Source organism: Xenopus tropicalis, chromosome 5 (genome assembly GCF_000004195.4).
Source record: "Xenopus tropicalis strain Nigerian chromosome 5, UCB_Xtro_10.0, whole genome shotgun sequence".
Lineage (NCBI taxonomy): Eukaryota > Metazoa > Chordata > Amphibia > Anura > Pipidae > Xenopus > Xenopus tropicalis.
The window spans coordinates 155,457,946-155,482,494 of NC_030681.2; the positions used below are offsets into that span (position 1 = coordinate 155,457,946).

Below are 24,549 nucleotides of genomic sequence, written 5' to 3' on the forward strand. Positions count from 1 at the left end.
CCCTCACAGATCATGCCGTGGGTAGGTAGAACCTGGTTATGAAGAGGAGATCACCGGCAGGCTCAGTGTATATATCCAGCAGATCTTATTTTTATACTTTGATAAAACCCTCTGTTCTACACCACAAAGCAAAACAACTTATTTATAAAGGATATAATATTTTTATTTTAAGACTAACAAAGTAAGTCTTAAGGGGTGACAAGATGAGAATATCCAGAAGAAATAAACAGTGGTTATGTGACAATAATACATCAGCAGCAGATCAACCATCAACATTACGTTCCTCAATATTTTCCCTTAGAAAGCATTATGGTGTATAGCTCTGTGGGAGGGGGACAAAGAACTTGAAATTTCCCCCTATATAGAGTAAATTGGGCACAGACTTGCAAGCACTTGAAATTCTTGAAAACACTGCATTTTTGAGCATTTTGTGACAGTATGACTTTAAAGGGATTATGTCATGAGTTTTATGGGGTACTTTTCATTTCTAAATTACTCTGTTTACATTGCAAATAAATACATTGCAAATAAATACATTGCAAATACCATTTAAATTTTTATTCTTGAACCAACAAATGTATTTTTTTTTTCAGTTGGAAGTGTGGGCCCCATCTCAGTGCATTGTGCATTGCCAACACTACACAATACAACTGCTTTCAGATAAGCTGATGTTTCTCCTCCTCAATGTACTTTCATTATGACCCAAGTCATATCATAGCAAAACAGCGTGTCTCCCACCTAAGGGCTATTTTCAGTCTACCACTAGGTGGAGCTATGGAAACAAGTTGCTGAAATCTTCTCCAGCCCTCAGGAAACCTGCTCTATGGAAGGGCAAGGGGGTCTAGGGTGTCAGAAATCGTTGTCCTCATAGTATTTATTGTATGTAGGGCTAAAGTTCTCACTGCTTGTCACTGTATTTAATGTATTAGGGGCTAAACTTCCCCCTGCTTCTCACTGTATTTAGTATAATTGGGTGCTGCTACTTCTGCCCCTAACTGTATAATCTATTTATGATCTGGAGTTATTGTTCATAGAAGTCAGAGTACCATTATTTACTGTGCATACTGTGTGCATTTATATATTCTTTACTGTACAAGCTAATAAGGGCTAATGGCAGATGGTGCTGTTATTCCACAGTAAAGGTATTTTAGCTGCTTATATCTCCTCCGTTTGTGAGTGCAATTACATTTTCCTAAAACAAAATGGCAACTTTAACCCGGCGGCCATTTTCAACTGACACATCATCGGTGACATTTACATTTGTTAACACCACATGAGTGCTTTAAAGTTCATGCAATCAAGAAAGCAGGCTTACACAGGCAGAACTTACTGTAGGTTAAGTGGAGCAGCAATCTATAGTCTGTATGAGTTACTGGAGCCTTGCCTGCGGCCACTAACACACAGAAGCCATGCTGTTGCTGCCATTGGCAAATGCTCCCTTCATTTGTTAGAAAGGTGGAGGAATATATGGGGGAGTTTCTCAGCCCACATTTTCCTGTTGCCTTGGTTATGTGTGTAATAGCGTGCGCTAATATCGGTTCGATGAAATAATTGCACCCTTTAGTGAATCGGCCCCTATGACTGCACCCATTTGTATCATGCAGCCGAGCACTGAACTCCTCCCTTCTTGTAAAAATGAATTCACAGACATTTTGGGAAAAGCACTAGATGAGAAACAGACATCCAGAAAGGATAAGACACAGAGTAAAAAGTACATTGGGGTGTGCATTTTAGGGGTCTGTGTAATTGTATCAATAAATAAAATATTCCCAAATAACATCATAAAGTACATGGGTAAAATAAGGAGAAAATACAGAATTCTAATTGTGGGCTTCGTTGACAATCCAAGTAGTATAAATTCTTTCACAATAGTTATGTTTCCTTTCTCCATCTCGTTGGGCTGCACAGAGTGGGGTTCGACTGCAAGATAAAAGAATCAAATTCTGTTAGAATATGAGGTACATTTAGGGGCGCATTTACCAACCATTCAGATTATTTTGCCCTAAACAAAAACCTCAAATTTTCCGAGATTTACTATGTGTCAAAAGGGCTAGAAATTTGAATCTGACAATTTGCCAGCTAATGCACCGAATCCAGGATTCAGTTTGGGATTCAGCATTCTTCAGCAGGATTCAGATTCGGCCGAATGCCCGACTTTGGATGAACCGAATACTTAAAATAATGCGACTTTTTGTGAAATAAACACAGAAGTAGAAAATGTTTTTCTTTAGCCCTTCCTTATCCTAATTCAGTTTGGGATTCGGCCAAATTTTTCATAAAAGGATTTGGGGAATAAATAGTGGATTTGGTACATGCCTATTATTAAGATTAACTGCTATTGTACAAATGAAGCCATTGCTTTCAAATTTAGTAACACAAAAAATCGTACAAGATTCTTATCTAAATGGAGATTCCACATGAAAACCCTTCCTCCCAACGATCGTTCTCATTTGGACTCATTTCTTTACTATCCATAGTTCCATGAATATTTACAAACTCTACTAGCCTGTTTAATTGTAACAATAAGAATTGTTTAATGTAGTATTAATCTTATTCAATTGTATTATAATAATCCTTGTTTTTCCGTCTTTACCTTTTCATTCATAGTCAACTGTAAAATTGTTTGAATTGTTCATTTTTCTGATCTACCTATGAACCTTATTAATCCCGTTTGGGATTTGCTTGCTTCTCATTGATTATTGTACTTGTCTAATCTAATAAAATAAAATAAAAAATAAAAAATAAAAAAAAAGATTAACTGCTAGACAGGGCAAGTGTTTAATTTCAGATAAAGAGCTTATTTTATGCCTTTGTAAATCAAAAAGTCACCCCAAATTTTCCAGGTTCTGTAGGGTTTTGGAGACTTTTTTGTTAAATTGTTAAACATCTTTTCATCTCATGATCCATTTGTATTTACTTTATCATCAACAGCCTTAATCTTGAGAAGATGTTGTTGTTTCCAATCAGTTGCCAGTATTATTTTCCTTGCTTGAAAAATGTATGTAAGAATAGTTTTTTGTTCTAGAGATATATATTGGGCCAATTTCAGGCCAGATATCGGTCGGGTATGGCCGTTGTTTCTGCCCCTACACGGGCCGATAAGCTACAATCGGCCCGTGTATGGCCACCTTTAGGTAAAGGGCTCAATAAACACGTTTGTGCCGATATTACAATGTATTTGCAAAATGTTTGTCCTACAGGAAAATAAAATAAAAAGGGAAATTGCCATTTTATAATTTCTCTGTTTTGAATAATCTTTTTTACATTATAAACCCACTAAGCCTGTGGTTATTATAATATCAAAGAATTACTTATAAATGAGTGCAATTATCTGTATTTCATTATCTGAATTTTTCGAGATTTTTTTTTACTCTCGACAAATTATTACACAGCAAAATGTTTTACTCTAAATGCATTAAAGTCAACGGGCAGTTTGTTTGCAGTGCATTTTTTGTCTTGGCAACTTTTTTGTCTCTGCAACATTTTGGGAGAGATTTACTAATCCACAAATGGACCGAAAGTGTTCGAATGCGTTTTTTCGTAATGATTGGTATTTTTGCGACTTTTTCATATGTCCCGCAAATTTTTCATCACTGTCGCGACTTTTTTGTATATTTTCCGCAACTTTTTCGTCGCCGTTGCGAAAAAATCGATGGTAAAAGCCGTTTACTATCGCTCAATACGAAAAAATTGCGACGGGGAAGAAAAAGTCGCCCAAAATACAATAAAGTCGCAACGTCGACAAATACGAAAAATCATGACAGCGACGAAAAAGTCGCAAAATTTTCGTTTCCAATTTCGATTTTTTTCCCTTTCGGGATTCGGATTCGGGGATTGCCCCTTTGTCTCTTAAAATTTTTGTCTTGGCAACTTTTTTGTCTCTTGCCAATTTTTGCCAGTTTCACAAGAAAATTCACCAATGGCGAAAGGCAGAATTTTGCTACAAAATCTAAGCCCCTCCCTATAAATAAATAGTGATGAGCGAATCTGCCCCATTTTGCTTCACCGAAAAATCTGCATTGACGTCAATAAGCGACAAATTGCGGCTTTTTTTAAATTTTTTTAATTTTACTCCAAATGCTTAAAACTCAATGGGATTTTTTCTCACTCTAAATGCATTAAAGTCATTGGGCGTTGAAGAAATGCAGAATTTTGCTGGAAATCCATGTCTGCTTAAAATGAATCAACAGTGCTGTTATTTCCTTTTCCTGTTTCTGTGACCTTTACACTCCTCCTTCCCAGAGCAACAAGTTGCACAAAGCAAAGACTTTTTCATTTGTTGACTGATCTTGCCTTACTCTCTGACTTCTGTGGGAAATCTACAGTCCATGGTAAGACAAACAAGGTAAGTAAAGGCAAAGTTACTCACAAAGTTTCTGAATTTTTCAAGGCGTTTGCTAACATGGATTTCTAGGTGCAGTTACAGAAAGATATCCTGAGTTGTATTTTTCCAGAATAAAGGATTTTAATACTCATATCTGGCTTTATATATTGTATAATTAACTTTGTACACTCACATACCTTAACTGAATTTCTGCTATAAGGTCAAAATTAAAGATTGCATGGGGATCTAAGCTTTTCTGGCAACAATCTCTCTTATGTTCAGCTCAGGTCTTAGAAAAATAATGTAGCATTTGGGGGCAAATATACAGCCCAATAACCCAGCACTGGAGGATAAGATGGCAAATATCTCAACTGCCACCATTCTACTGCCCTTACTGCTCAGGTATGCAGGGACAAATGCCCCCCACACGCTACAGAACCCCAACATACTGAAAGTGATGTTTTTAGCCTCATTAAATCGGTCAGGGAAATCCTTGGCTAGAAATGCAGCAATGAAACTTAGTAGGGCCAAGGTTCCTATATATCCAATTATACAGAAGAAGAAAGTGACTGATCCTTCATTGCACAGCAAAATAATTGTGTCCATTTCAGAAAACATATCAACTTCCAGGAATGGTGGATAAGAGGCCATCCACACAGCGGAGATTCCAGTGGAACCCAAAGAGCATATTATAACTAATACAATGGCCAGTTGGGTTCCTACATACTTCTTCAGCTTGCTCCCAGGCTTTGTGGCATTGAAGGCAATAATAACTGTGAGAGTTTTAGCCAACACAGAAGAAACAGAAATAGTAAATACAATCCCAAATGTTACTTGTCGGAGGAGACAACATATCTGAGTTGGGCGCCCAATGAATAATAAAGTGCAGAGGAAACACAACATGAGAGAGATGAGGAGGAGACAGCTGAGATTTTGGTTATTGGCTCTCACAATAGGAGTCTCCCAATATTTTACAAAGATTCCCATAACTACAGAAGTTGTGATGAAGAGAATTATAGCAGCGGAAGCTAAACTGGCCCCCAGGGTATCCATATAAGAAAGGAAATTTAGAGCTTTAGGGACACAGTCAGTCTTCTGTCTATTAGACTTCTGGTCTTCAGGGCATTTTACACAGGTCACTGCATCTGAAATACAAAATATTATTGGTAGTAACATTCACTTTTATGCAAAGTGATTTTTACTTCTATTTGCTCTGTGTATTTGCATTGAAAATCATAAATCTTGTTTTATTACATTGGGCCTGATTCACTAAAGTTTATCGCACGCTTTTTTGCGGTAAAAAAGACGCGATAATTTGCGCGCGATTTACTAATTAGCGCGCGAATATGTGCATATTTAAGTACCTGATTGGGGGGAGGTGTTTGGCAGAGCACATTTTTGAGACCTGAAAATGGAATATGTTGTGGGTTTTTTGGGTGATTTGGAGGTGGCACAACAACAACAACAACAACCACCGCAGCCACTACGCGTTATGCGGCCACGCCAGTTCAGGGAGAGGGCCACTTTGGAGGGCTTGGGCGAGGATCAAGTGGTAAGGAGGTACAGGCTCAATAAGGCAGCAATTAACACCCTATACGAGCTGCTTGAGCCTGCACTGGAACCACGGACTCGGCGAAGCAGGGCTGTCCCGGGAATGGTAAAGCTATTGTGCTCCCTGCATTTTTTTGCCTCTGGCAGCTTTCAGAGGGTGGGGGGTTTATGGGGGGGTGTCACAGCCCACCTTTTCACGGTGCCTTGGCCAGGTCCTGGACGCCATCCGCTCGGTGTCCAGGACTTTTCTCTCGTTCCCATAACCTCGGAACGACTGGCGCACCGTGAAGAGGGATTTTTATCCTTTACCAAGCGTTTGAGACAGGACAAATGCCTCACGGGTGGCTGTTAGGTAAGTATTTGTGTCACTTATCTAGCACAACTTGCCCACATTTGTTTTGTGTGTCCCACTGTAAAACCAGTCCCTGCCTGCCATAAGCTTGTAATGCAATGTGTAAAGTGCCCTCTTTTGCCGAGAGTCAAAGCAGCTGCTTGTAGTGTCACCTATCAGTCTCACACTGTCACATCTGGTGCAAAAGGGCCCTGTTTTGACACTGGGAGACTGGAAACCGCTTATTTGTTTGCAGCATCTTATTCCATCTTATTTTATTTCAGGAGATGCTGGCTACCCATGCGGTCAGTGGCTAATAACACCGATTCACAGGCCGCGCTCACGGGCGGAGTGTGCCTTCAATCAAGCACACGTGAGAACGCGGTCTGTGATAGAGCGGACGTTTGGGGTTCTCAAAAGCCGGTTCCACTGCCTCGACAGATCAGGAGGCAGCCTGCTGTACAGCCCCACCAAAGTGGCAATCATCATCGGTGCGTGTGCGGTACTGCACAATCTGGCGAACCGGCACGGCCTACCAGGTTTTCAATTTTTCACGTTTTGTTGTCATATCCAAATATCTATGAAGCACAGGGCCGCCGCTCCCTATAAGCAGAGTACTCAGTCTGCAAAGGGCACCAACTCCCAGAGGGACACCATCCCAGCTGCTCCCAAAAAAAAAATATTTCTATATATTATAACATACCCACCAACACTGTCCCACCGGGTTTTATAGCGCATCCCGCTGTCTGGGATAGTTAAATCAATCTATGGGGGCTATTGTGGCCACTTACTATGGGGGGTTTGTCTATGGGGGCAATTGTGGGCACTGTGTGTGGGGCCCCTATAGTAGGTGTTTTTTTTAAAATTATTTTACTTCCGTAATATTTGGGGGAGGGGGCATAAAAGTAAATTTCAGCTTAGGGCACCCATTTGGCCAGCAGCGGGCCTGATGAATCATTACTGTAATGATTTGTTTTTGACCCGTGTTCCTCACAACTTTACAGCTGAGGTGGCCGATGACCTTGAGGATCCTGTCCAACGCGCGGATGCCCGAGGGAGTCAAGTCTGGGGACAAATTGTTAATAATTACTTTGCCTGTAAGTACCTACAATCTTTAATCCCATACACAACACATACCAAACAACTTGTCACAAAAACAAAGTTTTATTGTAAGGGAACACTTCCCAAATGTTTTATGCGGAATAAAATAACCACAACCCAAAAAGAAAAGAAAAAAATGTATTTTCTTTTGCGCAGCTGCCTAGTTGAGCCCGCAGGAGGGGGAGCTGTACTGGCAGAGCTGCTGGACTCAGTTGCCTTTGGTGCCTGTTGTGCCACTTTCTGCCTTTTAAGGTCAACCTGCTCCTGTTGCAGCCTCAACATGGCAGCCTCATGAGAAGCTTTCCTGGCCTCGCTGGCCTGATACAGTTTTAGCCTCTCCTGCTCCAGGCTAAGCATTGCAGCCTCATGTGCAGCCCTGCGTGCCTCAGCTGCATTATACTCATTAGTCACCACACACAAATCAGTATGCAGGGTATTTAATTTTTGTATAAAGGCTTTGTGGTGCCTTATTAGGGACTTCAGGAAACTCTGTTGCCCCATTTCCGTGGGGGCCATGCTCTCTCCTGTGGCCTGGGTTGGGAGCTGCTGCTGGGGAATATTGGCCAGCTCCTCATCTGAGAAGAGGGCCACGTCGCTGCCACCGACATGGGACCCTCTTTCACTTTCCTCCCCACTAAATCCCTCTCTTTCCAATTCAGGATGGCGCTGTGGGGAGTCAAGCCGAGACGAGGAGTGTCCACCTTTTGAAAAAAAGAAGAAAAAAGTTGATAATTTTTTCTCTTCATGATGCAAAACAAAGTTCATGGACACTGATTGTCATTTTGGTTAAAACATGACCAAGTTTATTTGTACCCAAACATTTGTGGACATTGATTCATTCCAAATGAGGCAAAAAGGTTAAATCAAGTTGAAAAGATTGATTGTCCAAAAGTCAAAGATGAACTGACTGCACCTAACCCAGCAAGGCACACTTGGCCAATAACACCCCTATCTTATTAGCAATACACTGCACTCCTGGAACTGAAACAGTTGCAATATACACACACACAATTCATTATTATGCCACTGCACAAGCCTAACACAAAACACAGGTCAAAACAAAATTTGTTAAGAATAATACCTGGAACGGGAGCAGATGCCATTTGTCTGCGCCTGCTCGGCCCAGGTGGGATGAATCTGTTGGAGAAAAGATTGTTTAACCTTAAAGGGATACAGGCAGCAGAAATTACATTCTTTTTACATCTATCATAACATTGTCTTTGCATGCTATTTCTAATTTGCAAATAAAAGTATTTAGCCAAACTTTTACATTCCCCATCTGATCCCCCATGTTCCTCTATGAGGGGACGGCCATATTTGTGCAGCATTAGGCCGTTAGCATTAGAAGCTGTAACTGACAGGCTGGGAAGGGACAGTCAGGCTGCCAAAACAGTCAGGTTGTGGTATTTCAAGTAACAATTACTTCCCAAAGCAGCCCTATCCGTAAAAAATGACCAACACAACCTATAGCCAACTTTATCATTAGATTTATATTAACAGTTTTTTTTTCCACTCTAACTTAAGCTTCTCTATCTTAAGCTTCTCTGCAAGAGTAAATACACTTGTATTGCTGTCATTACACCTACCTTGGCCAACATTCAAATCAGTATCAAACGTGCGAGACACACCGTGCACGCTCTCCCGGTGCATAAGTGGCAGCAGCAGCTCCTCATACTGGGTGTAATGCACCCTCTTAGCGGGCCCTCCTCCAGTTCCAGATCTAAAGAAAATATAAAAAGGGTTTTATTGTGTTGTCTCCAATAGGCAAGCCATAACAAAGCAGTCATTTTTTGTTACTCATTGTTGCCCCAATCCATTCCCTTTACTTTCAAGTGTAACAATACTAAGGCTGTGACACAAACCCTACTAAACTGCTGCAAGTTGCTGCTAAGTGGCCTCACTAACTCCCAGGGCTCTCCCTTATACTCTCTCTGTATAACCAATGCTTAAACAATAATCCTCCCTGATAAAGGACAGTACAGGGCATTAAGGGGTCTGTTTACTAAAGTGCATCTAAATTGTCTAAGAGTATAGTCTATGAACAGTCACTAACTTTAAAGTCGAATATTTGTTAGCAAGAATAGTGGGAAAGTTTCTTTTTTCACCATAACATTTCCCAATATAGACATGAATATGTAATCGCCATAATATTCCCCACTGTAGTGGTGAGCACTACAAAGTTGCGATAAATCGCCACATGTGCGCATTGCCGCGCATTGGCGACAAATCGCGACTTTGTAATCTCACGCGAGTTGCGGCCATTTTGTGGCGATTTGGTAACCTTGTGACATGTGCGACCTGCAGCCATTTTAGGTCATTCAGTCTGCAGTTTCCACACTGACAGCACCATGCCTGGGGTGTCAGACCTTCTAAATGCGGAGAGGCGCTATATTATCTCCTTCCTCCTGCGCTCAGGGTATGACAGGCTGCCGCTGGGGCCAATAGGGGTCCATGAAAGGAAGAGGGCGATCCTGCGCAACCTAATAACTGGGTTGTGCAGGGACTGTGAACTCATAGTGGACCTCCGACAGCTCCAGCGAATTTGGTCGGACCTGAAGCGCAGGAACTATGAGGAGATAGCTGATATAGCTGAAGGTAATTATTGTAGTTTAATATGGTTTTACACAAAATACATTTCTTTAAAAATTTAGCAAGTAATTTGAAGTTGAAATGGATTTTCTCTCTCTCTAAATGCATGTTTTTCTAAAATACACAATAAAGGAAGGTGCTGTTTAAATGATTTTAAAGCAGGGGGGAAGCAGCAGGGAGCGGCCCATAGTGTGAGTCATTTGGGGAAGGGCTACAAATGCTTTAGGGGGCCCTGGCTAACAATGTCTGTGTGTCCTTGGTATTGATGTGAGGGTTCACAGGGGGAGGGGCCATTGGGGGTGTGGGAGAAGGGGGGATGAAAAAATGACATTGTGAGGGGCCCCATTATTTCAGATGGTGGCCCTCTGTGTATGAATATATATATATATATATATATATATATATAAATATATATATATATATATAAAGCAAGAAAAATAGGCTGCACACGCCAGGACTTAGCAAAAAGTAATTTTATTGAAAAAAGATATTTGGATATCTTTTTTCAATAAAATTACTTTTTGCTAAGTCCTGGCGTGTGCAGCCTATTTTTCTTGCTTTATATTTTTTTGCTAGCACCCTGGGCATTTGTACCTCCACAGGGTGTGCTCCATTTGTTCCTGTTATATATATATAATAGATTGAACTAACATCTTGCAATACTGTCTCACAGAACTCAATATCGACATTGCGCCTCTCCTCCCTGTGGAAGCAGAACCCCAGGCAGACCAGGCTGAAGGACCTGCACAGGCCCCCGAGGCCCCAGGACCTCAACAGGCCCCAGAGGCCCCAGGACCTGCACAGGCCCCAGGACTTAAACAGGCCCCAGAGGCCCCAGGACCTCAACAGGCCCCAGAGGCCCCAGGACTTAAACAGGCCCCAGGACCTCAACAGGCCACAGAGGATTCCTCAGAGGGTGAGGAGGCCCCTGAGGCAGAAGAGGCCACAGAGGCCCCGGAAACCCCCCCCTTTACTCCACCCCCAGTTTATCCCCACTTTCCCCAGCCCTTGAATTCTCCCCCCAGCCCCCCGGATCACAGCCACCAGGTTCTCCTGCAGACGAGGGAACATCACATCGGTCAGTGCAGGAGGACCTGAAAATGGTGAAGGCTGAGCTGGCCCAGCTCCGGGGGGAAGTTTCCCAACTAAGATGGGACTTTGAGGAATTCAAGGGCAGCAAGCCCTAAGTTTTTTTTTCCTTCCCTTTTTTATTGTTTTTTTCAAGTTTTATTGTTCTAGTAAAATTTAAAATTTTTATACTTTTGAACTGGTTAATGTCTACTTATTTTTCCTTCATTGATATGGTATTCTATACTTTCATGTAGTTTCTCCTAGTGCCCAGAACATATTTGCCATTTATTCTGTGACTAAAATCTCCCACTTAATTTAAGCCACTTTAGTAAACGGACCCCTAAGTATTTGGCCAAAGATTTCTTAAATGCCCCCCCCCCCCTATTTACTGGCCTAATTTGATGTTGTACTACACAGCTTTGAGGCCTTAAGTTACACACATAATAATAGGCGTGCCCATACATACAAGTAAAGTAAGCAAGAAAGAAGGCAAAAAGGAAGGAAAGACAGTTGAGTAGAAAAGCAGACGAGCGAGTGTTAAATAGAAAGATGAATGTAAGATATTTACCTGTATCTGGAGCCCTCTGCCAGCTTTTTTTTTAAGGACCCTCTTAATGTCCTGGTATCTTTTTTTGCAATTTTGGACATTGCAGAGGCACACTCCCACACTATTAACAGCCTCCGCAATGTCCTTCCAGGCCTTCGCTTTCACAGCAGTGGGTGTTCTGGCCGCATACCTGCCTATTACCCTCTCATAAACAGGCACTAGGGCCTCTATGAGGGCCTCATTTTCAAAATTTGAAAATTTTTGACTGCAAAGTCTCTCCTGCCCCTCCTGCCTCTTCTGTCTCCCAGATGAGGGGGGAGGAAGGCCATCGCTCTCACCAGTGGCTTCCTCCGGATGGTAGTCCCTATCTGTGCCCTCTGGCTCAGACTCATTAGGGCTCCCCAAATATAAGGGCCCCTCTGACTCACTGCTTGAAGACACATCAGGTAAGTTCATTCTTTTAGCCATTATCAATCTCTCCTCTCTCTAGCGCTACTGTACTCCCCCACAGCAATTTGGCAAAATGGCGCCTGCTTTATGCTACCGCGTGCATCAAGTCGCGTGGCAGCGTGTGCAATGTCGCGCGAAAGTAACACGTACGCATGCGTCGCCGCATGTGCGCTAATTAGCGTGCATGCGGCGATTACCGCTGTGGGCGTGCATAACTTAGCGTGCATGCAGCGATTACCGCTGTAGGCGTGCGTAGATTAACGTGCATGCGGTATTTACCGCGGATGCGAGAATTAGCGTGCATGCGAAAAGTACCGAACGTAAGTATCTCGCGTAAAATACCGTAAGTATGCTTATAGTGCATCGTGCGAAAAGTCGCCAAAATTAAGACACGGGAAAAATTTTTGCGCACGCTAAAAATAGCGCACGTTAAGTTGCTCTTTAGTGAATCAGGCCCATTGTGTTTAATTTTACGTACAGATGAAGGAAACATTATCTAGGCTTTTGGATTGGCTCTCTCCATGTTCCATCATTTCAATCAATTTAAGTAGATAATTATCACACCTTTTCCCTGGTACTTTTACATCTTAAAGGGACACTGCCCTGATTTGTATTGGGTACTTTTTATCTCTAAATGACACTGTTACACAGCAAATAATTCCCTCTGCTATTTAACATTTTATTCTTGAACCAACAAATGTATTTGTAGCTGTAATATTGGTGTGTAGGCGCCATCTCAGTGCCTTGTGCCTGAGTCTGAGCTTTCAGCCAGCGCTACACATTAGAACTGCTTTCAGCTAACCTATTGTTTCTCCTACTCCCATGTAACTGGAGGAGTCCCAAGCCGGACTTGGATTTCTTACTATTGAGTGCTATTCTGATACCTACTGGGAGCTGCTATCTTGCTCCCTTCCCATTGTTCTGCTGATCGGCTGCTGGGGGTGAGGGGGGGGATATCACTCCAACTTGCAGCGCAGCAGTAAAGTGTGCCTGAGTCTGAGCTTTCAGCCAGCGCTACACATTAGAACTGCTTTCAGCTAACCTATTGTTTCTCCTACTCCCATGTAACTGGAGGAGTCCCAAGCCGGACTTGGATTTCTTACTATTGAGTGCTATTCTGATACCTACTGGGAGCTGCTATCTTGCTCCCTTCCCATTGTTCTGCTGATCGACTGCTGGGGGTGAGGGGGGGGGATATCACTCCAACTTGCAGCGCAGCAGTAAAGTGAGACTGAAGTTTATCAGAGCACAGGTCACATGGCTGTGGCACCCTGGGAAATGAAGAATATGGCTAGCCCCATGGGAAAAACAGATTACAATGCAGGATTCTGTTGTAGAAGCTCTATTAACTGAGGGGTTTGAAAAAACATGTTTTCCCCTGTCAGTGTTCCTTTAAAGACCAAATCTAGCCAGATTATTGTGTGTGCCATATACAGTATGTGTATTTATAAAGCAACAAAATAAAGCTTGATGTGTCTATTTCCGATGTAAATAGCCTTGTTCCTATTGCAAAAATTATACTTTTATATTTACAGGTACAGATCCTGCAATCAGTGGCGTATATTAAAACACAGCTTAGTACATTACAGCCTGAGCAAAGGGCAAAATGATCTGTACATGTTGTGTTTGTCACTGTTCCTACCTGTAGTGTTAGACATTTCCCCATCTCCACACTGGACACAGTCGTAACAACAAGGGGGCTCCCCTTCTATTTTAGACTTCCTGTATCCTGGGGAACAGGGCTCGCTGCATAGGGACCGAGGCATCTAAATAATATACAAACATTCATCACTAATAGACTGGCACCAGTGGCTACACTACGGCACATACATGGAATTGTAAGTGCTGTCTTTGTTGATAATACTAATCGTGTGCATAAATATAAGTCCCATGATGGATTTTGCCACTAAATCAACTATTGGAGAACTGGCCAGAAAATGAGATCCAACATTGATATATTCAAGGTTATGCACATTGGTAGAAATGACAAATACCAGTTATACACTAAATGATTTGAAGATTTTTATAGATTTGCTAGTTATGAATGAAGCAGTTATAATGAAGCAAGAAGGGGTGGGAACCTTATTATCACGGGGGGGTACGTTGGTTGATGAGAACGGGGAAAAAGCAGAAATTTTGAACTCTTATTTTTCATCTGTCTATACATCTGAGGAGCCAGATAATGAAGGCTTCCCTTGTAATATGCCCAGTTCTAGTAATTTAGCTATTGGCGCGTGGGTCACTCGGGGGGGAATTCAAAAGAGACTTGAACATGTAAAGGTAAACAAAGGTCCAGGGCCGGATGGGATTCATCCCAGGGTATTAAATGAGCTGAGCGCTGTGATTGCCAAACCTCTTCACATAATTTTTCAGGATTCATTGAGGTCTGGCATGGTGCCAAGAGACTGGCGGATTGCTAATGTGGTGCCGTTATTTAAACAGGGATCCCGTTCTAAGCCTGAAAACTATAGGCCTGTTAGTCTGACATCAGTAGTAGGAAAGCTTCTGGAAGGGGTAATAAGGGATAGGGTACTTGAATACATTGCAGTTCACAATACTATATGTTTGTGCCAGCATGGTTTTATGCGTAACAGATCTTGCCAGACTAATTTAGTCGCCTTTTATGAGGAGGTGAGTAGGAACCTCGATGCTGGAATGGCAGTTGATGTCATCTACTTGGACTTTGCTAAAGCGTTTGATACAGTACCTCACAGAAGGTTAATGATCAAATTAAGGAATATTGGCCTAGAACATAATATTTGTAATTGGATAGAGAACTGGCTGAAGGATAGATTACACAGAGTGGTGGTAAATGGAACATTTTCTAATTGGACCAGTGTGGTTAGTGGGTACCGCAGGGGTCAGTCCTTGGTCCTTTGCTTTTTAACTTATTTATTAATGACCTGGAGGGGGGCATAGACAGTACTGTTTCTATTTTTGCTGATGACACTAAATTGTGCAAAACTATAAGTTCCATGCAGGATGCTGCCGCTTTGCAGAGCGATTTGACTAAATTGGAAAACTGGGCAGCAAACTGGAAAATCAGGTTCAGTGTTGATAAGTGCAAAGTTATGCCCTTTGGTAGAAATAATATAAACAAAAACTATCTACTGAATGGTAGTGTGTTGGGGGGATCCTTAATGGAGAAGGATCTAGGGGTTTTTGTTGATAACAAGTTGTCTAATGCCAGGCAGTGTCATTCTGTGGCTACTAAAGCAAATAAAGTGCTGTCTTGTGTAAAAAAAGGGCATTGACTCAAGGGATGAGAACATTTTTTTGCCGCTTTATAGGTCCCTGGTAAGGCCTCACCTTGAGTATGGGGGGTAGTTTTGGGTCCCAGTCCTTAAGAAGGATATTAATGAGCTGGAGAGAGTTCAGAGACTGCAACTAAACTGGTAAAGGGGATGGAAGGGTTAAACTATGAGGTTAGACTGTCAGGGTTGGGGTTGTTTTCTCTGGAAAAGAGGCACTTGCGAGGGGACATGATTACTCTGTACAAGTACATTAGAGGGGATTATAGACAGATGGGGGTTCTTTTTTCCCATTAAAACAATCAGCGCACCAGAGGCCCCCCCTTTAGATTAGAGGAACGGAGCTTCCATTTGAAGCAGCGTAGGTGGTTTTTCACGGTGAGGGCAGTGAGGTTGGGGAATGCCCTGCCGGGGGATGTGGGGTAGGGGGTTCCTCACGGTGAGGGCAGTGAGGTTGGGGAATGCCCTTCCCAGAGATGGGGTAATAGCAGATTCTGTTAATGCCTATAAGAGGGGCCTGGATGAGTTCTTGAACAAGCAGAATATCCAAGGCTATTGTGATACTAATATCTACAGTTAGTACTAATGGTTGTATTTATAGTTTATGTATGTGAGTGTATAGATTGGTAAGTATAGGGTGTGTGTGCTGGGTTTACTTGGATGGGTTGAACTTGATGGACTTTGGTCTTTTTTCAACCCTATGTAACTATGTAACTATGGACTAAATCAAAGTGTGTTTGGGGTCTAGAAGAAGACTGAGAAGAATTTGGATTTAGTGTGGATGAATGACTGTGCAACTCTAGGCAGCCGGTATCTTACTAAAGCTAGTAACCTGGAAAAAGCAATGTTTACAAAATGTATGTCAGTTGGTGACACATGAAGTTGGTATTATGAGAGTAGTAACAGTAAACTCCCTGTTATGGATAAATCACTGCCAATATAGTGGGTTCTGCCTAAAGAGTGGGCTGGATTGTTTACACTCGGAGTTACGTGACCTGTATAAAAGCACTCGGCCTGCGACCTTGTGCTTTTCTATGGTCACGTAACTCCTCAGTGACTTCTAATATCTGTATCAATGACAATAGGGGGTACATTATTCACTATATATACTGTATGCCCTGGGGATATATTTGAGGTGTTGAACTTGGTGGACTGCTCTATATAAAGTTATACATACATAGATACAACTGTTTCAGCCTTACCTCTGTGAAGTATGGACTCCACAAATCAGCACTGGAATTAATGTAAAAGTGATTCTTGTCATTTGATTCATCAAAATGTCCAACTTTACGGCTCACAGTAGAACCATTGTTTAAGAAGAGCCACTTAACAATGTCAAATTGAGCCGGAGGGTCTCCATTGGCTTTGAAGAACATGATGTCGCCAGAAGGAGTTTTATAAGTCACATTGTTAATAAATGCATTTAACTAAAATAAATATAAAAGGAAGAGTCAGTTTTCCTCAAATACTTGCAAATCTTGCGGTGGTTGAGCAGCTGCATTTTAGATCATCTTGTTAAAGGTTTAGTAATCTCATAGCACTTTTACCTAACTATGAAAATATTATCCTATCAATCATCCTGTTATAGTTCCAGCAATATCTAGGACTAGAGGGACCTACAGCCCTGCTATGTGAGGGGAACCTTCCTTTGACATTACCACCCAACACTGCTGCCTCTAACATTGTACCCTCCCCTCTCCTTAAGTCAACAAGGGAATGGTGAATCACTCTTATACTGGAAGAGCAAGCTGTTAGACATCTGGAAGCATAGGTGTGGGTCTGTAGGAGTTTTGCTATGGTACCTACACATCCACATGTTGAGCAGCTTTTGCCAGCCCAGTTTCTATATACAGAGAATTGATATACATTCAAATTTTAGGGTTCCCATTCCTTCAGATAAAATATAAAGTACTGCTATTTATATCTCTTCAAGAGGAGTGGGACTGAAGCACTAGATTCTTCTGCTTGTTGGATGTATACTTCAACTGGTTCCAGACATGTGACCAACAGAGAAAGAAAGTATAGTTAGTTTGTTTCATTGTGTGTGTGAGTGAGATAAGAGTTTCAATGTTATGTGCCCTACTTCTATGTTATACGGAGGAATAATGCCAAATAGGTACAAATACTAAGGTAAATGTCACTCAACTAAATCATTTTTTTATTTATTAAATGTAGGGAACTGGTGGCACTGTGGTGTAGTATAAAAGGCTGAGCAGCCATGAGGCTGGAGGCCATTTTTCTGAAAGCTCTCCCCCTGAGTAAGAAGGTGGGGAGATTATGGTTGAACCTGGGTGTAGGTAGGCCCAGACAGGTCAGACAGCTCCTGTAATAGATCCCACTAGGTGTGATAGACAGGCAGGGCTAGCTAGTGAGCAGCCTCTTGCTTCGACAAGGATTTGCAGTGGGATTATTATCCCGGGTGTAATACTGCCCAGAGTAGGGTTACCAGTGTACAGACCATAGGAAAAGGCTGGCACGTGGCTAACCGCACTGTGCAATACCTTTTGTATATTATTTTGGTGCTTCTATTACATTTTCTGTGATTTTGGTGCATTTTTAGTCATTTCATTGCATTTTTAGCCATTTTATTACATTTTCACTCTGCATAGTTGTTGTTCGCTTGACTTTGTCTATAAAACTAATTTGCCCAAGCCAAAATACTCAAACTGTGATTCTGACTGCAGATTTCACTAGGCCAAAAAAAAATATATATATATATATATTTTTTAGTGATTTTTTTTTTTAATTTTAGCAATTTTATTGCATTTTGCATTGTTCTTTGTTACTTTTCTTTGCCCATGGACATTTTGTCTGCTATATATCAATTTGGGTTCATCTGTACACCACATAGTTTGGTAAATCAATGCATATTGGGCATTAAACTGTTCAGTAGACCCCTGACATTACATTCATATTTAGAGTGTTTTATGTTGATACGTTATGAAATCTGGGGTACATAAAGGGGCAAAATGCAAGCTTTGTGACAATTTTCAGAAATTTCAGAAGTACCATTATGTTTCGCATAGTTTTGTAGTTTGTAATAGAAAGATGTATTTACCCATTTTTGTTTCGTCAGAATGTGTACTTTCAGAAAATATATGGTTTTCTTGGGTCTCTATACTGTTAGGGGGTCTTATAGCATATAATACAGTACACATACCAGATACAAAAATTGCACCAGCCAGAGCATCATATGTGAAAATTCATATGCACTATTTTTATTTTTTTTGTCAGAATGTGTACTTTAGGAAAAAATATGGTTTTCTAGGGTCTCTATACTGTTAGGGGGTCTTATGGCACATAATACACATGTCGGGAGCTTATATTGCAGGGGTTTTCAAATGCCAGATACTTTGGTGGTCCTATGCACAATGGGCATCAAACTGTTCCATGGACCTTTGGCTTTCATATTTAGGGTGTATTTTCTTGATACCCAATGTTATGTGGGAGATAAGGACTTGAAAGTGGAAGGTTTGAAAAGATTTTCAGGTATTTCATCAAAACCGCTAATTTTGGGAAAGCATTGCGACTCTGAAGTTTGGAGTAAAGACATGGGTGCCCATTTTAAATTCACCCGAATGTGTACTTTTCAAAAATAATTGGTTTTGGGGAGTCAGTTTATTATTTTTGTGTTTTTACCCCACATAAATGCAGTAAATATGTTGAATTTTAGTAGCTAAAGAGATCTCCGGGGCAATTTGTATGCACTAACTTCATTTTGGGGTCTCTAAATGCCAGATTATTTGGTGATCCTATGCACAATGGGCATCAAAATGTTCAGTGGAATCTTGACTTTCATGTTTAGGATGTTTTCCCATGGTACCTAATCTTATGTGGGAGATATAATGATTTAAATTGGAAGCTTTGAGGCTTTTATTTTAGAATTTTCATATTTTTTTTATAGAAACTGATAAATTCTCGAAAGCATTGTGTTGGGTACTTACAAGTTAAAAACATGGTTACCCATTTTGGATTCGGCAGAATCTGCAATTTTCAAAAATATATGGTTTCCTGGGGTAAACCTAATGTTCCAGGATTTTTGGCTTTGGGATCTAAAGTTTGCCATATTCTGGCATTTGGTCATTTACTGCTGGGAGTATTTGATCTATAGAAGTCAGAAATCTCCATAAAATTATACATATCAGGTATTGGCATGTTTGGGAGACATGAGATTTTCCAAATCAGTTGAATTCTTGTCCATAAAATAAAATATGTTTCTGCTATAAATCCCTATATCATGAAAAATATAAATTTTTCCTTTTTGTTTTGTTTTTGAGCTCTAAATCTTGGTCCAGGAGGGGAAATACTCAAAAACTCAGGCAGATTTGGAAAGCTCAGGTTCTCCGGACAATAACGATATATAATTTGCCTACCTAAACTTAAATCCCCCCCCCCAGTAAATACCCCTAAAATGAGTGAGCACAGAATGTTTACAAAATGTCTTGCAGTGAGGGGAACTGAGATGTGAAATTCTGCTGGGTTAAAGATCTTAAAATCTGTGATTTTGAAAAATTTCAGAGCAAGATTCTGCTGAAGCAGTGCTATTTACTGATGCATCTGGGGAAAAAAACATGTTTTCCCATGGCAGAATTCTTTTAAATTCCATTTAATATTATTCCATAAATAAAAATTCAATAGTCTAAAAAGTCAAGTAAAGGAGCTTATTATACTTACAGCTAACTACTAAGTTGTGTCCAACATTTTTTAAATAAGTCAATATCAGTGGAATAGTTGGAAGGTGCCAGGAATACGTAACTTACCTGCCATGGCTTGAATCTGTGCTTTAGACTCCCTGCTGGTGCCTGGGGATGGGCCGGTGCCCGAGCAGAGAACAGATTATGAAGGGAATGAGCCAATGCATAGACTGCAGTATAAACTTGGTAACCAACTCTGAAGTCAAACCGTGATAAAACCTCATCATCCAGAGATTCATTGCCAGAACATTTCTGCACTGGAACACTTGTATTAGTCTTTAGGAAACCAGTAAATGAGCATTCGTGTAATGTTTCCCATATCTCTGTTACTGTATCATCATTGGGGTAGTTAATGGGAGTCATTCTGTAGAGGAAAGTTTCAAACCCAGGGATCTCTCCTCCCTGAGCAGATAATGACAAAGTGCCATTTAGTGTGGTTCTACTGTACCCGTGAGTAACGTGGATGACAGTGGGGAAGAAGGAGGATGAGAGCCAAATTTTCCTTGTGATTTGTCTAGAAGAAAACAGCCTTTTGAAGACTGTAACGTGCATTGGAGTTAAAAACAGAACAATCACATCAACGTCCTTTTGATTTATTTTATTCACGATACTTTTAGCTTCAATTAAAAATGAAAAATAACTTGAAAAACGTGCCTCTGAAAGGAAAATAGAGAAGGCAACACAACCACCGTAGCTTTCTATACCTTTCCTTATTCTGTCAAGAGCTTGTTTCCCACTCTCACTGCTGGATACAATGAGACCCACCCACTTCCAACCAAAGTGCTTCAGTATCTGCACAATCCCATTCATTTCTGATAATTCATTTGGAACAGTTCGATAGAATGAGGGAAATTGGATCCTGTCATTGTAAACAGGGTCTGTAGCTCCGTAGCTAACCTGAAGGAATAAATAAGTTAAAACACTTACTTGGACAAATACATTTATGTTTTATATTTGTAAATTAAATGCTTTTGTTCCCCAAGTGTTTTATAAATTAGACAAAAGGCAACCGAAGAACAATAAAGAAGAACAAAATCTTATTTGTCGCACTGAGTATGAAAGTTCCTGATTCATTCAAGCTTCGGTATGGTGACTTTCCTTGGGCCAGGTTGGAGCTGCAGAGTGCCATTGAGCCCTATGGGAGACTTTCCTTGGGCCAGGTTGGAGCTGCAGAGTGCCATTGAGCCCTATGGGAGACTTTCCTTGGGTCGGGTTGGAGCTGCAGAGTGCCATTGGGCCCTATAGGAGACTTTCCTTGGGCCAGGTTGGAGCTGCAGAGTGCCATTGAGCCCTATGAGAGACTTTCTTTGGGCCAGGTTGGAGCTGCAGAGTGCCATTGAGCCCTATGGGAGACTTTCCTTGGGCCAGGTTGGAGCTTCAGAGTGCCATTGAGCCCTATGGGAGACTTTCCTTGGGCCAGGTTGGAGCTGCAGAGTGCCGTTGAGCCCTATGGGAGACTTTCCTTGGGCCAGGTTGGAGCTTCAGAGTGCCATTGAGCCCTATGGGAGACTTTCCTTGGGCCAGGTTGGAGCTGCAGAGTGCCGTTGAGCCCTATGGGAGACTTTCCTTGGGCCAGGTTGAAGCTTCAGAGTGCCATTGAGCCCTATGGGAGACTTTCCTTGGGCCAGGTTGGAGCTGCAGAGTGCCATTGAGCCCTATGGGAGACTTTCCTTGGGCCAGGTTGGAGCTTCAGAGTGCCATTGAGCCCTATGGGAGACTTTCCTTGGGCCAGGTTGGAGCTTCAGAGTGCCGTTGAGCCCTATGGGAGACTTTCCTTGGGCCAGGTTGGAGCTGCAGAGTGCCATTGAGCCCTATGGGAGACTTTCCTTGGGCCAGGTTGGAGCTTCAGAGTGCCATTGAGCCCTATGGGAGACTTTCCTTGGGCCAGGATGGAGCTGCAGAGTGCCATTGAGCCCTATGGGAGGCTTTCCTTGGGCCGGGTTGGAGCTGCAGAGTGCCATTGAGCCCTATGGGAGACTTTCCTTGGGCCAGGTTGGAGCTTCAGAGTGCCATTGAGCCCTATGGGAGACTTTCCTTGGGCCAGGTTGGAGCTGCAGAGTGCCGTTGAGCCCTATGGGAGACTTTCCTTGGGCCAGGTTGGAGCTTCAGAGTGCCATTGAGCCCTATGGGAGACTTTCCTTGGGCCAGGATGGAGCTGCAGAGTGCCATTGAGCCCTATGGGAGTCTTTCCTTGGGCCGGGTTGGAGCTGCAGAGTGCCATTGAGCCCTATGGGAGACTTTCCTTGGGCCAGGTTGGAGCTTCAGAGTGCCATTGAGCCCTATGGGAGACTTTCCTTGGGCCGGGTTGGAGCTGCAGAGTGCCATTGAGCCCTATGGGAGACTTTCCTTGGGCCGGGTTGGAGCTGCAGAGTGCCATTGAGCCCTATGGGAGACTTTCCTTGGGCCGGGTTGGAGCTGCAGAGTGCCATTGAGCCCTATGGGAGACTTTCCTTGGGCCGGGTTGGAGCTGCAGAGTGCCATTGAGCCCTATGGGAGACTTTCCTTGGGCCGGGTTGGAGCTGCAGAGTGCCATTGAGCCCTATGGGAGACTTTTCTTGGGCCGGGTTGGAGCTGCAGAGTGCCATTGAGCCCTATGGGAGACTTTCCTTGGGCCGGGTTGGAGCTGCAGAGTGCCATTGAGCCCTATGGGAGACTTTCCTTGGGCCGGGTTGGAGCTGCAGAGTGCCATTGAGCCCTATGGGAGGCTTCCAAAATCATGCACTGAAGGATCAAAGTCAGAAAGGTTTTCCTGCATTTTCTGATCATTCGGATACGAAAAATTCATAGTTTTCGGACAGTATCCGATATTGTATGATATTTTCGTATTTACAGATACAAATTTTTTTGTACTTTAAAAAGCACAATACAAAAAATCTTATTTGATATGATGTTTTTGTACCGTGATTTTTAAAGGTACGAAAATCGTACTTTGATAAATCTACCCCTAGGAAAGCCACTCCACCATCATCTTCTTCCTGAATATCTTTCTACAGCCAGTGGGTTTATTTGCACAGAAGAGTGAAAACTTGAATGAAGGAGCAAAAAGTCATCTTTCTCTCTAACCAGCCCAAGGCGCACCAAAGGTCCACTTCTTCGAGCAACTGAGTGAAGAGTGGTTGTGCGACAATTAGCAAAATGCATTGAAGTCTCTGACCAACCTTATTGAAGCCATTGGTGACTAGGGGAGATTTTTCAATGCGAAACCTGGTGAAAATTTTTTAAAAAATCTGGTTTTAAATAATACAAATAAATACTTGCCTGTGGGTACCTGAAAAGCCCTGCAAGCTGGGCTATGGGGTAGCTCGATGTAGAAGACAAGTCTCCCAAAAGACCAATCAGTTTCATATTTTTCAAACATGCATAGTTTGGAATTCTATAGTCTCTTCCGGAAAATATATCCAGTGCGCCAGAGAGAGCCTTAGGTTCAGCTCCACAAGAATCAAATATCTGGTAGCCCAGGGTAACATTAGGTAAAATCCATGAACTTCTATTAATCTCTTCAATAGCAAACTTGAAGACCAGAAGATGGCGGTAATATCGTAAGGAAAACCTGCAATGTAAGATCAAAACTGTGATATAAACAAACTTAATAAAGTGATTCATTAAATATTTTATTTACTATAATTTCTTATGTTCTTAATAAAGTATTGACTCTATTCCATAATATAATGTCAGTTAGAATGTTTTAAGAAATACCATCGTAGGAAAGTTTATTTGACACCATCTATGGGGCCCTGTTTGCACAGAAAAGTCAAAGCCAGAAACATAGAAAGCAGAGGGTTAATATAGTTTTTTTTGTGGGAAAGGAATGCACGAAGAGTGCAGGGAGAATACATGGGGGTACATGGAGTGTTCTGTTATACAGATAGCGAAAATCTCAGCCATAAAGCAGGCTGATTTATCTTGAAAGAAGGAAACCAGGAAAGGAAAAACTAAAACCATAAGAGGCAAACATTTATATGGTTAGTGAACGTTTAGTCTGTGGTTTTCTGTTGAAATAGTAACATACATTTCTAAAACACATATATTACTTGAAAATGAAGGACATACCTCATACAGAAAATATCCTTTCGATCTCCAGAAGGACTCAAATGGAAATCACGCAGGTGAAGGACAGCACCAAGAATGAAATCCCCATCTCTGAAAGTGTTGGTGTAATTGTTTTTCCATAGAACACATCCGGATGTAGAATAGTGAGTAATGTCGGAGGCTGCTGGGAATATCTGCAGTAGAACAGTCAGTACCAGCATGGTTCCTAAGGGGAAATGTCACTCACAGATCATGCCGTGGGTAGGTAGAACCTGGTTATGAAGAGATCACCGGCAGGCTCAGTGTATATATCCAGCAGATCTTATTTTTATACCTCGATAAACCTTCTGTTCTACACCACAAAGCAAAACAACTTATTTATACAGGATATAATATTTTTATTTTAAAAGTACAAAGTAAGTCCTAAGAGGGTGACGAGATGAGAATATCCAAAAGAAACAAACAGTGGTTCAGTGACAATAATACATCAGCAGCAGATTAACCATCCCTGTTACGTTCCTCAATATTTTTCCTTAGAAAGCATTATGGTGTATAGCTCTGTGGGAGGGGGACAAAGAACTTGAAATGTCCCCCTATACAGAGTAAATTGG

General features: G+C 41.8%; 1 protein-coding gene across 1 annotated transcript; it reads right to left on the reverse strand.

Moving 5' to 3' along the window:
* Window positions 1–4,570: 4,570 nt before the first annotated feature.
* Window positions 4,571–24,159, reverse strand: LOC116411008 (vomeronasal type-2 receptor 26-like). Its single transcript, XM_031902771.1, has 6 exons — window positions 23,960–24,159; window positions 23,168–23,459; window positions 19,976–20,806; window positions 16,418–16,642; window positions 13,607–13,730; window positions 4,571–5,469 (listed from the first exon to the last, which is right to left on the reverse strand). The coding sequence occupies exons 1-6, from the start codon at window positions 24,157–24,159 to the stop codon at window positions 4,571–4,573; spliced, it is 2,571 nt and encodes an 856-aa protein (XP_031758631.1).
* Window positions 24,160–24,549: the final 390 nt, after the last annotated feature.

Excerpts from the sequence above, each read along its gene's own strand:
- LOC116411008 (XM_031902771.1), bottom strand. The coding sequence starts at position 24,159 with ATGCTGGTACTGACTGTTCTACTGCAGATATTCCCAGCAGCCTCCGAC. Across the intron at positions 23,460-23,959 it reads AAGGATATTTTCTGTATGAG|GTTTTCCTTACGATATTACC; the intron begins GTATGTCCTTCA and ends CTTACATTGCAG. Across the intron at positions 13,731-16,417 it reads GGAGTCCATACTTCACAGAG|ATGCCTCGGTCCCTATGCAG; the intron begins GTAAGGCTGAAA and ends TATATTATTTAG.